Source organism: Haliotis asinina, chromosome 5, assembly GCF_037392515.1.
Source record: "Haliotis asinina isolate JCU_RB_2024 chromosome 5, JCU_Hal_asi_v2, whole genome shotgun sequence".
In the NCBI taxonomy this organism is placed as follows: domain Eukaryota; kingdom Metazoa; phylum Mollusca; class Gastropoda; order Lepetellida; family Haliotidae; genus Haliotis; species Haliotis asinina.
This window is the reverse complement of record NC_090284.1, coordinates 5,749,976-5,766,082: the sequence shown is the minus strand read 5'-3', so window position 1 is coordinate 5,766,082 and position 16,107 is coordinate 5,749,976. Positions and strand designations below refer to the sequence as shown.

Genomic DNA, 16,107 nt, shown 5'->3' with positions numbered 1-16,107 from the left:
AGCAATGGTGAAGCTGAAAGAGCTGTTAAAACTATCAAGCAAACTCTGAAGAAAGCAACTGATCCATATCTGGCATTGCTCACATACAGAAGCACACCACTGCAATGTGGTTACAGCCCAGCGCAGTTGTTGATGGGACGTAATCTACGCACAACTCTTCCTGTTCATCCATCACAACTTGAACCTCAGCTGCCTTCTTCACAGCAAGTCAGTTCATCTTTCAAGCAGTCTAAACAGCGACAAAAGTCTGACTATGACTCTCGTCACAGAAGTCGCAATCTTCCACCTGTAAATGAGGGAGATAAGGTGTTAGTCCGTGACCCTGAAGCAATTCGGGAAGCCGAAGTATACAAGAAAGCAAACACACCACGTTCTTACTATGTGAAGTCTGGTGACAGTCTCCTGAGAAGAAATCGAAAACATCTTGTCTTGTTGCCACCACAACAGTCAACTGCACATCACGCAGAACTAACTCATTCTCCAGTCTCCACACAGACACAGACACAGTCAAGCAGTGACATGCCTCCAAACTGTACAGTCACCAGATCAGGAAGGGTGTCCATCAAGCCAAACAGACTTGACCTGTAGTGTAGTGTAGTGTGTGATAAGCCAAACTAGTGACTTTGCAGTTGAAAGTGGAAGGCATAAGATAAATATATCCTAGTGTTCTTTTTCAGCTTATGGACGTTTAATTATAGTTGCAACTTAGCATAAAGTTTATTTTGTGTGATTATTTCATACACAGCCAAGTGCACATTAGGTTACTCATTATTTCTGGCTTGTTCACTGATTAAGTGTTCCATTCTTACAAAGGGGGATGTGGTATCAGCTATTCCACTATGAACTGTACAACCCTGAATAGGCCCCTATCCCCAAAAGGGCCCCAGTACTATTAACGTAAGGGAGATAACTCTCATTGCCCTTGTTCTAGGAGTTGAGAGCACATGGCCACTGTCTCGCCATGTTGGCTGAGTAAGCCCATTTTGAGCTACAAATAAACCCACAAACCTCTGTGATAGTTGTCCTTGCTACCACCACAGCGATATTTTATTTTGACATGAAAAATATTTTTCGGACCGAAGCGAGGGAAGTTTGTTGCCAACCTTTGCTCGCTTCGCTCGCATATACGAAGACTGGTCAGTTTCGTTCTGCTGCGCAACCCATTTTGTGCTACACTTTGCCTGTGCTTATATCAAGCCCTTTCTAAAGCAGTATCTGAAGCAAAGTCTAGATTTTCTCAGGTTTCTGAATCATCTTTCTCTCTGGTACACCTTTTCAATTAAAAATTAAATATTTGTTGCTATCAAAATTATATATACTACCCACAAAAATTATGGGAACACTTAGATTTTTAAGTATAACATGAAACTTGTTTTGCTCTAAAGGGTTTTTATACAAAATTTTACATAAGCAATGTTTCAACAATAAATTCAGTGATAAAACAGGAATATGGCATCAGCGGGGTGGCATTACAATAGGTGGATATGGCACAGGGGTAAAACCGTAGGTCACATCATCAGTAATGCACATGTCCACCTGACGGACACATGGTCTCATGGACCACACCAGTGAATGAAGAGTGGCTGGTGGAATGGCTTGCCATTCTCACTGTAGTCATTGGACCACAGTATGGAGATCTGGTGTCTATTTGTGATTGTCTCTCACTTGTCTCCCCAGGACATCCCACAGGGGCTCAAAGGGGTGAGATCAGGCAAAAATGTATGCCACTGCATGGAAGTCATGTTGTTTTGGTGGAGGAAGTCTCTTACGACCTGAGCATGGTGGGGTCAGGCTTTGTTATCTTGCAGCACTGCACCTGGGACAGTATTGTTCAACGCTGGAAGGTCGAGGGAACCCAAAGTCTTATCACGATACCTGATACCGTTCAGGTTACCCTGCACACAGTAAAGAGGTATAGACTGAAACCTTCCCACACCATTACTGAGCCACCTTCAAATTGGTTGCACTCTTGCACGGTGACGTCATGGTAGTGTTCCCTTGGCCGTCTAATGACCTATATTCTTCCGTCATTGTGCTGCAGGCAGAATTGGTGAAGGGCACATGGGACCATTCCACCTCAAATGAGCTTAGTCCAGGCAAGTCAAACGGCTCTGTGACGTTGAAGGAGTTGGGGTGGCACGGGAGGATCTCTTGACCTCAGGTTAGCAGCTCGGAGATGGTTCCATATGGTAGATATGCTCACGTTAGTGTGTGTCACCTGTCGCAACTGCAGTCTCAGGGCTGATAGAGTGTTGAACCGGTTACGAAGGGCATGGAGCAAGAGGTAACAATCTTCAATGTTTGTCGTGACTCTAGGCCTTCTGGAACGAGGTCAGTCTTGAACCCAGTTGCGTTGACCCATTCTTGAAGTCTGTGGATGACGGACGGGACACTTGCAGATGAGAGGCAATATTCCTTATTGATGAACCATCTTGGAGCCAGGCAATGGCCATGCTTCAGTTGTGGGTACTCAGTGGTCGTGGTGGTAGCATCGTTGGTTTGAAGTGATGTCAGAGGATACTAAACCGTCTGCTTATAAAGGTTTTTTGGCACATGCAAGAGAATGTGTTTGCTGTGATTACGCATTGAATTGTGTTTCATTTGCAGTCATGTAATGTACTGATGACAGTAATGCACTGGACAGTTTTCGGTCATGTTGCTTGGCACCAAAACGCAGCAAACTGTAATGTCACAAATGAATATGAACATGTGCATTGATTGCAAACATGTTTCTTCATTGTTGAGTTTTTAGTGTATATACCTATTTCAAGGAAATATAGTTAATTGTGTATCCTACTAAAAAAGATATTTTAGGGTGTTTCCATAATTTTTGTGGGTAGTGTATATTCAGAGACAAAGCTTTAGTCTGCTGCAGCGCATCAAGAGGAGTAATCAGTGTCTCTCATTTGACTCATCAGTCATGTTTTAGAAAACTTGTGTAATTTGAATCAAGAAAATACAAATAGTTTGAATCTGTCAGTTACACTAAAAAAAAAAAGTCATTCTGGAACCAATATGAACAGGATATAAAACAACTTCAAAGCGTTGTTTTGATAAGAAAAACAGTTGCAGCTATCATTGAAAAACTGAACTTATTTTCATCAGATGAAATTTTCAGAAATGAATCCATGCATTAAACAGTATCTTGAAACTCAAGCAAGCCATTATAAACATTTTCACCTTGTGAAACATTTGACGTATAAAGTTGAAACTTCATGTACTTGTTGCAGTAAGTGGTAACATCCCAGTGTTTGAAAGGTTTGAATCGAGAAAGCTGTTAATGGGCGTAAGGTACAAAGAAACTCTGGCATATTCTGTATAGTGGGGTCCTTTTTTAGCACAGTGAATATGTACCCATGAGGGTCTGGACTCGAACTGGTCATCAGTAACCCATGTTTGTCATAAGAGGTGACTAACAGGATTGGGTAGTCAGGCCAGCTCACTTGGTTGATATGTGTTCCAGTTTTGTAGAATGATGCTCATAGATGTTTTCAAACAGTTTTTGGTCATGTTGCATGGGGCCAAAATGCAGCAAACTGTTACGTCACAAGACCCAAATGAATATGAACATGTATATTGATTGTGAACGTGTTTCTTCATTATTGAATTTTCGGTGTATATACATGTACCTAATTCAAAAGGCATATTTCAGCCTTCACATTGTTCTCTATGAAAGGAGCTGAACTTAGCATGTATGTTTCCTCTTATGGTAATACCCATGACAATCCAGATAGAATTGGTCTTCAGTAACCCGTACTTGTCGCAAGAGGTGACATTCCTGCTACTTCAAATACTACTAAAAATAGCTGTAAGTATATCAGCCACTTACCTTGCTTGAGGAATCTGTCCTTCAATGTCTACATGTGGGTGCAATAGTCCATACATGTAAAGATGTGCACAGATACTTGTTTCATGCCATGTCTTTGTAACAGTATAATATTTAGATATATTTAAAGCATTTTGAGATATCATAGCCAGTGCTTGTCTCTCAACGGATGGTTTCAGCCATTTCACAAGAGCGTCATTTCCAGCTGGTCAGCTGATGGTTCATGGCTCCTTACAAAATTGAACAAGAGTCATCAGAATATCCCTCCAGCCCCCACATATTTGAAAGGACAAATCATCTGACAGTTACTTGATTTTTTAGATTTGTTTAGATTTTTTTTATGATCCCCTGACATGCGGGGAGATATAGTTTATGCCCGTCCATCTGTCCGTCATCATTTTGTTTCCGGAGCATAACTCAGAAACTGTTCTTTATTTTTCTGCAAAACTTGGTAGATATACCAGTCAGAAACTGAAATGGTGCCTTTTGCTCTTTACAGGTTTTTGTGATTTCTTAGTTTCTCGGTTTTCATGGAAATGATTCAGACTTTGTCTCAAAAGTGAAAGGTGTGTTTCATTTCCGGAGCACATCTCAAAAACTTTGTAATATCTGTCAGCAAAACATGGTAGATGTATGTGGCAGACTCAACATGGTACCTTTTGCTGTTTACAGGTTTTTGTGATTTATTATTTTCAGGGTTACCATGGAAACATTTTGGACTTAGTCTATAAATGGAGGGATAGGCTTTATTTCCGGAGCACAACTCGAAAACTATTCTATTTCTTACAGTGCAACTTGGCAGATATTTGAGGCAGACCACAAAGTGGTGCATTTTCTTATTACAATGTTTTGGCATTTTTATTTTTCCAGGTTTCCATGGAAACAATTCTGATTTAGTCTCAAAATGGAGGGATGGGCTTTGTTTCCGGAGCACAACTCGAAAACGATTCAATATCTTATGGCAAAACTTGGCAGATGTTTGAGGCAGACCACAAAGTGGTGCATTTTGCTATTTACAGTGTTTCGGCAATCAGACAACATGGTTTGTTGAACAATCAAACAACATGGTTTGTTGAACAATTAAACAACATGGTTTGTTGATTATTGGTTAACCCTTTGAAGAAGGTACGTAGGCACATAGATGAAGTTGTATTCCTATCTGCTTCATAAACCTTCATATGTAAACACTTCAAAGAAATTAACTCTTGAAAATGTCAGTGATTAATCAATCAATGCATTTTTTGTTAATCCTGTTTTGCTGCTTTGCCACATTGATACTACACAACGTTATGCATTCACATCAGATCTTTATAACCCAGTCTTAGTTTCAGTAATTACACTGGAGTGAGTGAGTGAGTTTAGTTTTATATCACTTCTAGAACTTTATTTAGTAGTTTGCATGGTGTTGGTAATCAGTGTGCTGTCACCAGTAATCCTTGGAATGAGGTCATGAGTAAGTTTAGTTTTAGGATGCTTTGATCAGTATTCCAGCAGTATCAAGGTACGGAATACCAGAAATGGGCTTCACACATTGTACCAATGTGGGGAATCAAACCTGGGTCTTCAGTGTAATGAGCCAATACTTTAACCACTGCTCTACATCACTGCCACTAATGAAGTGATTAAATGAGCATCAAGTGAAAGACGTCAAGTACTCAAGTGTTGGACTTATGCAGTAATACATGGGTGACAAGGAGGGAGTAGCAGTTGGTGTAATCAGTGCATTTTGCCTGAAGAAGGAAGGGTTGTTCTAAGTATTCGCAATACTTTGTCTGAAGCATATCTCCTAAACAGTTTGTGATAACTTACATAAACGTGGTACACATTTCAAGCATGATTCCTAGATGTGCCATTTGGGGGTTAGACCCAGATGTGAATTGTATTTTTTGTGGTTTCCATGGAAAAATGACTTAGGTTGTGACTATGACTGTTGATGAGGATGTCATCTTGTCCAGAACAGATCTTCCAAACTGTACATGCCAGCTTCATCAAACTTAGTACATATGTCAAGCATGATTCCCCGGTGTGCCTTTTGGGGATAAGATCAGTTTCCATCGAAACATGACTAAGACTGTGACTTTGAGGATGTTACCTTGTCCATAGCATATCGCCCAAACTTAGGCTTTGATCAAACTTTGTACACATGTTCGCCATGATCCCTGTATGTGCCTTTTGGGGGTTAAACCAGCTTTTCCGAGGCAGAACTTTAAAATTGTTCTCTATTTCTTTACTAAACTTGGCACATGGATAAATCTGGTGGTATGGTGGTGCTTTTTGGCAAGTTTGGATATCTGAATAAAACAATTTTTTTTTGCGTTTCCATGCAACAAGTTCGATCTCAACTTAATTTGGTGGAACTGCTCTTTTCCAGAGCAGAACTTTACAATGCTCTCACTCCACTCTTCCATATGCACACCAAAACACTGCCATTTTGTAATCATAAGCAGCAGTCATTCATGAAGAGTATTTTGCTGTTGTGGAGGATATTGATGACTGTCTTCTTGTTGCTGTTTTAAGTACATTAAAGAACAACTAAACTCATTTTTTTGGTACTCTTTTTACCACTGCATATGAAAGACTTCTGGTTAGTCATAAATGGAACACCTTTTTCTTTTAAAAAAAAATTGTGGTTAATTAATACCAAGCGCTCAAAAGTTGCTAAAAAGCCATCTGCTTCTCTCTTGCCTGCAAGTGAAACAGCAGACTCATTACGTAACTGTCGCCAGAGCCCTGCAGTGACGTCAGAGAAGGAACAATTTTCAGTTAGTTGTATAGAAAATGAGTAGGAAGCTCGTCATTTTGCAGATTTCTCGGCGTCACCAAAGACATGACGAATTGTTGTGTTGCTGTTGATGGCGTCACTATGCACAGATATCCACCGTACCCCGTAGTTTGTGCTTAAATTGGTTGTTAGTGTGTGCGAAGCGAGTGTTGTGGAAGCCTGTGGTATATACTAGTTCGGATGGTTCGCCCTCTTCCACACTTCCAGGATAGAAAATGGAGTTCAAGTTTCACTGAGTTTATAAAATAAAGACTACTTACTACACATTGCTGACCAAAAGGATTTTGCATGAATATAACGCTTTCTTCCTCGGAAACTAGGTTGTGGTCGAAGTGACAATATTATCATAAGTAATATTATATTGACCCCCGCCTCGTTTCTAAGAGTGAAATTGTTATGTTATGAGCAGTGTCATGTGAAATCCTATTGCCCATCAATAAAATACATGTTTTACTACCAGTGAAAAGTAATTTTTATTTTGTAAGTCGGTGAAAACAAACTTAAATAGCATTCATCCTCAGACAGGGCACCGCCATTTTTGAAAATCGTGAAGTCACGGGCTAAAGTCCATTAGAATTATTGAGATTATGGTTTGTTCTCATCAAGTTAGAAAATCGAAACTACTTTTTTACTAGTAGTTAAATATGCATTTGAATCATGGCCAAAGGGATTTTGCATGACACAACTTTTAACATAAGGACTTCTTCCAAGGAAGCAAGGTGGGGGTCGAAGTGACATTAATATTGCAAGCAATATTATATTGACCTCCACCTCCCTTCCAAGAGTGAAATTGTTATGTTATAAGCAATGTCCTATTGTCTATCAATAAAATACATATTTTACTACCAGTAGAAAGTAATTTTGCTTTTGTAAGTCAGTGGAAACAATCTTAAATAGCATTCATCCTAAGACAGGGCGCTGCCATTTTTGAAAATCGTGAAGTCAAATCCATTGGAATTAATGAGATTATGGCTTGTTTTCATCAAGTTAGAAAATCAAAACTACTTTCTACTAGTAGTTAGATATGTATTTGAATCATAACCAAAAGGAGTTTGCATGACCTGTAACATAACCTAAGCGAGGTCGGTGTTGAAGTGAAAATACTCCGCGATAAATTTCTTCACTTGCTAAATTTACTTGGTTTGTAACGTTCACTCACCAGTATGTAGACACTTGTCAATATATATCTTTATACTTGGTCTCATAATCCTAATTACTTTATAATGATGCTTGTATGCATTTTGAAACTTAATAAAAAGAAGCGATCCGAGAATGTATAACAGGAATGTAATATGCAGACATTTTATAGTTTTCCTATATGAATCATCATTCGCACACAACCTTTCACGCACGCAACCTATGTCATCTGCATCATTACACTTCATGACAACAATGATTCTGTTGAAAGCTATGACAACTTAATGAAAACAAAATGCAAATATTAAAATTGAAGTTATAGGAGCAATATCAGGCTATTACCTTGTTCGAGGAATGTATCCGTCAATATCCACAAAAACGAGATTTCCCAAGTGATGTGTTTTTTAACAGTCTAATATTTGAAAACTTGATGTATCATTTCAGGTTTTTCATAATGCTGTATAGTCTCATTGGACGCCCAAGATAGCACACCTGGCAACTAATTGCATAATCTGCGTCATTCTTTTAATAAAGTTAGCCAATAATGAGCAATCGATCAATGTATTGGCGGTTAATCCTTTGAAAGAAGGGTGTTGTGTTTACATAGACACAGACATGACAGAGTGTATTCACTGTAAATTAGTAAATGTATATACATAAACACTACCTTTTGACAAATTCCCCATTTAAATCTGCATAAAAGTAATTAATCAATCTGTGTGTTATCGGTTAATCCTTTGATCGATCCAGACACAAGAAATGCCAAATGGGGGCCTTTGTCGGGTAATCTAAGTAGCGTTAATACTAACTGTACCTGTTATAAATTCATTAACTGAGCATCAAGCAAATGATGACAAAGGTTTATACCACCCAACACGGATTACACCCTAGCGACACCAAGTGATTTTGACAGTATCTTCTATGAAAACAAGGGTTGCAACTCGAAAACTGGGCAAAGCATGAGACAAAACTAAATGATAATAGATTGTGAGAACGTTTAGCTTTTATTTTTCACAACAGCTGTCGCTATGTCAGGCTTGTACAAACCTGTAAATGAAATAGTTTACCTCCTGAAATGTAGATGAATTCTGCATAGACCCTTATGTCTATACCTACAATTATGTCGTGGAGATGCGCTGCTCTGATTGGTTGAAATTTTGTTTGCAGTTGAGAATTGTGCACTGTTGTCAAAAAGGTTGATTAAAGGTAATTAAAGATTGAAATGAGCAGTTTTAATCACGGGATTTCATTTATAACGATGTCAGTGAGTGATTTATGCATTTTCACCCCCTAGAGTATATGTGATCTTTAACCAAAGAACTTAATCCTTACAAAACACGAACACATCACAGCTGTATACTGAAGTACATAATTGTACATACATGTACAAACATCCACAGCAAAAAAGTTTTATAAGCATAATACCATTAGATAAGAAAATTCAATTGGGATTCTTCTGGTTTTCAAAAAGGCACTCTGGATCCTTTGCTTCTCCGAAATCCAATTGATTTAACAACTGAAAGTTGTAGTGTGAATGACACTGGTGTACTTTTACCAGATGTGATCTGGCTGACAAAGTGATATTGTTTCTCCAGTGTTGCACCACCACTGTCAAGCCTTGACACATCCAGCATTCAGCTGACTGTATGTAGAGCAACAACAACTCATTCCACCACTAAACTAACTCACAGCAGTTCCATCCCAGGTGGAATACACAAAAGGATCATGTGAGATGGTCTTCTTGTTTCCCAGGCTGGCACCTGTGACTCACTGTATCATACTATATGAGTGCAATAACAAACCAGTTTCAATGCCAGGGGCAGAGATGCCAACCATTCTGATTTTGGAGGAGTTATTCCAATTTTCAGACACAAAATATACTCTCCGATTTTGTCTGTAAAAACTGATTTTTAGAAAATACAAATATGTTTATAAATTTAGAATGTTTGAAAGAATCTTGGTAAATAACCGTTTGAATATGTTCATTTTAGTTTAGTATTATCTGGTTAAGTATGCCCAGAAATTGCATATTTATAGCAGACTAAATCTATTTTTGTAGGGGGAGACCCCCCCTAGACAGCCACCGTCAAAAGGGTCCTGATTCCCCTCTCACACTCACGCCCAAGTCACACCTTCAGGGCTCAAGAATTGCCTTGGGCAAGGCATGACTGCTTTCATTTGTTTCAGGGTTGGCATCTCTGCAGGGTTATCTCCTGTTGATGGCATTCAATTTTCTACTCTCACACTACATTAACACACAATAACAAGGACACATCTGTGGTAATGGAGTTTTTATTCAAAGATTTAAAGGACAATATATTGAAAGCACTACACTGTATAAGTGATCAAAACATGAAGAGGTGAACATAGAAGGATTGTCTCCCCTTATTTCCTTCCCCAGCATGGGCTGTGTCTGAAGATACAGGGTCCTTGAACCAAGGGGACATAACCCATCTAGGGTGTACGTGTGCTCTAGTGTCCATTCCTTACACCACCACTTGACAATCGAGATTCACATAAAGAAAATGGCAAAATTTCATATATAGATAAATAACTTTTTTTAATTCATCATACTTTATATCACTCTTGTGAGACATTTATATAAAAGAAGCAAATTTCATTGTGTGCATATGAAGCCTGTTTGCATGGAATTTGAAAATAAATGTTATATTGACATGTTGTCTTTGGAGCATGCAGAAAACTAGAAAAAGTTTTGGAGGAAGCTAATTGTTAATTAACACAATAGGTGGTTAACGTGACCAGTACCAATTCATGAGAGTTTGAGGCTGCTCTAACTACAATAGAGAAGAATGGTAAGTTATTAAAAAAAAACCAAAAAAAAAACCAAAAAAAACTTGTGTTGGGATAAGCAAGAATTAGCACCTACTGAATGAGTAAAATACAACAAACCTAAGGATGATTCATCTCAATGAGAAAGAACAACACATGGAAACTGTTACCATGGTAACAGGGAGATGAACAGATAGAAATGAGCTTGGTGAATATTGGCCATCACAGACCTGTAAGTGACAATGATGAATGCATAAAAATTGGCATATATTGAAATCGTGCTGCAAGAAACTACTGTGTTTTTACAAAGCTTGAATGACCAGTAAGTTATGCAGCCTGGCTCTGTAACATTTCAACATTGTCATTAGAACTTTAAACAGAATAAAACACATAATGAAAATAGTAAAATTGGTTAAACACAACCAACATGATTGTTCTTCCTACACCCCTGTTATCACGAAAATAGACTCATCCTGGATAACAATGAATAGACTTCCCTTTACACTTCAAGGGGCTCATCGGTGTAAACGGGGGTGAAAGATCGCCTAATGGCTAAAAAGTAACGGAAAATGAAATATTTCCATTCCAAAACACATACTGGAAAAACTTGCAGCAGCATGAGCTGAGTATCAGCAATGTCCCCTGAATGACATATACACACACATCTCAAACACGCACATACATTTGCATGCATATCACATTGGCACTTTTTAAAATTTCCTATGCTTTTCACAAACTGTATTTTCTGAAACATGACTCGTGCACCAAATTTTATTTATCAATAATTATCTATTGGTATTGAGATGGTAAACGTATATATTTTGGATTGACCATCAAGGAATGCATGTGCATGCAGATGCATGTGCATATTTGTTACTTTTAGGAGGAGACTATGGGAATTTACAAATAGTGGCATAGAAACAAAACGAAGTATCAATATTCCGTGATGATACATAGTACATTTTGTTTTTACAATTAATACAATCAATGTTATTAAAATAGTCCAACCATCTAATGATACCATAGGTGTACAAAATGTTTCTGAATATGTATAATTCAGGAGGATCAATCTAGAGTGGCAACAACTGTATTTTTATAATATTGAAAGTATCTGATGGAGCCATACTTCATAGTCTGTATACAAAGTTTCATCAAAATGCTTGCCTATCTCAGGAAATTTTATGACTGGCCTAAAACTGAGATCTTCATTTTCATACCTGAGTAATTCTGATAAAAACTAATTCTGGACAAAAATATAACAATGCCATTATCTATCTCTCTCTCAAATTTGCAAAAGTCAATCAAATGATTATTTTACAATTTCATCTTGTTACATCCAATTACTCAGTTGAGTGGTGAAAAACTAACAGTAGGATACCATCTCATTTGCATGGTTTATTCAGAACAGACCCTCATATCACATACTCCAATCAAACTGAGGCCTTTAGCTTAAATGCTCTCCCATAATATCAAGAAGCTGGTTAATAGTGGAAAAGGAGATAAGTATGCTGAAGTTGCATTATTTAAAAAAGATAGTAAATTATTGATGTTCATGTAATACGTCATCAGAAGTAACAATACTGGTCTTCCTACAAAGACTACCGCTCCAGATTGATACAAAAACAGCAAGTACAACTTACAATGTATTATGCATGGATATGAACACGAACAAATATTTGCTGGTACAATAGAGCTTTGTGCATGAAACTCAGATGGACAAAGGTATTAATGTAGACACAAATTAAAGCATGAATTTGTTCTGAAGTTTGTTTTTATTACAAAACACTGATTTCACAAATTGCACCAAAAACCATTTGAATATTATAAGTAGGTCTGTTTAGTATGGATGGAATTCATTGGATGTACACATACAAACAAGCCAACAGGACTTAAAACTCTCTAATTAAAACTCTTAGAGAAATCACTCTTTTTTCTGTTCTTAAACTTTAAAACTATTCTATATTTCATGAAATATCGAATATCTATATATCTAAAATCTGTTATATACATTTGCAGTAAGGCAAATATGATATATTTTTCCAAAAGCATATGTTGGTAAGATACAAGTTCTGAAATCTGTACAAAATGACAGAGAGCCCCTTGTTATTTCTCCCCGCTAACTTTCTCTGAGAAAAATGTCTTGAAGAGAACATGATGCCTAAGTCAAGATGTGTACAGAATTGCAGTAAGCAACAAAACAATCATTACTTCAAACCCTGTTAAAACTATTCAAAAATAATATGATGAGAATTAAAATGTTTAAAAAATCCAATAACAGCCGGATAAGACGTGCAAATAATAAGTTATAATAATAATATTTTCAACAAAAATTACACAATGTTTTTACAGTTCCATTTATAAAGTGGAAAATCATTATGATGTTTCCTGAGAAAAAATGTACAGAACCTAAGATAAGTGGCAAATAAAAAGAGCAAGGGACTATATGCAAACCATTATATACAACATGTATGCACATACCACACACTACACTAGTGGTATCATTGGCAGTTCCAAAACTTGTCCATTACTTGTGGGTACATGACCTTTACCATCAAACTAATACCGTGAACAACTGCAAAAAAACACACATCCAGTGCTTACAATTGTCATGCTAGCTTTTTCAATTTTTAGCAGCCAACAAAATTACAATTTGAACAAATTACTATACTATACTAAAATCAATATCATTTTGTAGTGATTAAAGTAACCATATCTGTATTCTTTATGATGGATTAGTTTCAATGAATTCAACAATTTTATGTACCAAGAAACAAAAAAAATAAAAAATACCCAACTAAGCTCTCAGTTAGTATGTAGAAGTAAGAGAAGAAAAAATCATTGTTTTAAAATCTATGACACAAAACATATTATGCATGAAATTACATTTTACAGGTTTACATTAAACACTATATTGTTATAGCTGCAGCTTCTTTCCCAAGCAAGACAAGAGCACCATTATTCCATCGACAAATGAAGGGAAATTTTCTAGGTAAGATATCAACCCATCTCAGGAGCAAAGAAACCGTAAATATTCAGCATATGATTTTGTTAATATAGAAAATGCTATAAATGTGGTTACAGGTTGCTCATAAGACTGACAAATTTTGCAAGTATCAATTGATGTTTTTCTAAACTACTAGCAAAACTACAAACGAGCCCAAGGCTAACGGTTTGAGAAGCTTACACAAATGCTTAAAACAGACGGAACGCTTACTGCTTCAAAAACAAAACACACACTGAGAAAACGAGCAAAAGTCAACGATGATACCAGTATTGCACTTAACTGAGAATAGGGATTTCATGTCTCTTAATGCTACGGTTCTGCAGCCTTCCTCTTTCGATAATATCAGTGACCAAATTCTACATTGCAGGTACCAAACCCATGTACATTCAACCAGGCTCTGAACACAGACTTGAACGCTGCCATGGTAACTCAGACCAACCGTGCATCGTGTGACTCAACACTTGCACGTCACATGTGTGTATGCCATGGCAATAGTTGCCATGGTGATGGCATCCTGGCATAAGTAGTTGGTTATACCGGCATGTTTACTAACGAGACCATTACTCCTTCATTCTTACAGTAAAGCATGCCTTTCGCATCTGTTCTCGTCATCATGCCAACCCGCTATGCCATTTCATGATGCATCGATTGCAAAAGTATGTTAAATGGAATAAAAGATTTTTCCATGGACAATCACAGTGTACCGACCAGAGAGGACTTGAAGACAGTTCAGAAACAAGATGCCTCAGAAAGCTAAAAATTGTCCAAAAACTGAAGATTTTCTTCACATCATGACCATCACCGTCACTTGTTTTGCACGCCTATTTTGCATGTGGGGCTGATGCGCTTCCGGATCTGTGGAAATGTACGTTCTGCCACTTGCCATCTTTTCTCTGCCAGATTCTCGTTTCTTCAGACTGCATTGTCACTGGCAGGCCGTTTCTGGAACAATAACAACTAATATTTAAACCACCTTCCTGTAAGCAAGGAACCATGATAAATCTTGCAAAAATTGCATTTAAAATATTTCAAGGCACTTAACAGACAAGGGTTACAGGTCATCTTTCAGAACCTCTTGACACATTAACACTGAAGGTGCCTTAATATCCTAAAGTCATGGTGAAGATTAGGGTTAGAATTTATCTCCAGCACTCCATGATTCTCAAAAGAGGCGACTGGCTGGCTTCTTTCATACATGTTACTGTACCCAAACTGAGAAGTGGAAACCTAATATCAAAAGCTGGACTGTCTGGTCCATACTAGATTATTTTGTTCCTCATCACACTGCTGTTGGTGTGGGGTTGACAATCAGACTTGAAATTGTATGATACATCTTTGCTGTATTAATTTGCTCAAGACATGAACACTTATAATATTGTTTGTGATAAATACACAACAAGAATAGGCACATCACAGATATTCTCACAAGAATATGCAGTGTGATGAAGATAATAATCCTAGATAGGTTTGGCAGGAATGGAAACAAGAGATTCCATACCTAATACACAGGTATATCCTGGGAACTAGTTTCATAATGTTCTGTATCTTAAAATTAGGGCAAGCATATAATTTTAATTTTTCCACATATGAGAGATACAACATGGAGGATATACTAGACTGATATTGTTCTATGATATATATGACTGAGGTTGGTCCACATGGTAAGACTTGAGAAGATATGTATGACTGATATTGTTCTACATGGCAAGACTAGGGTGGATATATGTGACTGATATTGTTCTACATGGCAAGACTAGGGTGGATATATGTGACTGATATTGTTCTACATGGCAAGACTAGGGTGGATATATATGGCTGATATTTTTCTACATTGCCGGGATAAAGATGTCTGCACCAAAGGTCAGTAACACTAAAAGCAACCAAAGCAACTGCAACTATCACCAGTGTTTCTCAGGGTTGTCTGTCAAGCAAATGTGTACAATTTTCATAAACCTCCTTTCAAAATGTTCCTTCCTATCTTTGTTGTTGAAGCACTGCCCAAGCTATTATATGGTTCAGAAACATGTGGATCCCTTCCTTTTGAAAGTTCATGATACATTCTCTAAACTTGTATTAAAGTTAAGACGATCTGTCCCTAACATAGTTGCGAGAGATGAAGTGGGGAGATACTAATAAAAAGTATACCAACAATTGAAAATAATTAAGTAATGCTTACATTTATTATCCCAGAATATAGGTATATCAGTACAACTGAGCTGAGAAAGATCTGGACTGTTGGGCACTTAAAGTAAACAAGAGTCATCAGAAGATGACATATCCCCCTGGCCCCCACATGTTTGAAAGGACAAATCATCTGACAGTTACTCATTGTTTTTTAAGACTAAGTCTGAATTGTTTAAACGTAATTCATGAAAATTATAAATGCCATATATCTGTAACCAGCAAAGTTTCAATTTCAAGATCTGTCTCATATATCTGCCAACATGTGTTGAAAGATATGAAATGGTTTTCAAGTTGTGCTCTGGGAACGAACCCCATCTCTCCATTTTGAGACCGAAAGTCTGAAACGTTTCCATAGAAACCATGAAAATAATACATCACAAAAAC

The 16,107-nt window shown here is 37.4% G+C and overlaps 1 protein-coding gene across 10 annotated transcripts in view; it reads right to left on the bottom strand.

Annotated features, from left to right (window-relative positions):
- Positions 1 to 10,021: 10,021 nt before the first annotated feature.
- Positions 10,022 to 16,107, bottom strand: part of LOC137284591 (calcium/calmodulin-dependent protein kinase type II subunit delta-like) — a 122,510-nt gene continuing 116,424 nt past the window's right edge. For 8 of the 10 annotated variants that reach the window (XM_067816464.1, XM_067816463.1, XM_067816466.1 and 5 more), the window contains one exon: positions 10,022 to 14,481. In XM_067816464.1, the coding sequence (XP_067672565.1) occupies positions 14,361 to 14,481 (121 nt within the window). In that variant the 3' untranslated portion in view covers positions 10,022 to 14,360. The remainder of the gene's footprint in view (positions 14,482 to 16,107) is intronic. The other 2 variants (XM_067816465.1, XM_067816471.1) reach the window with 1 other exon arrangement.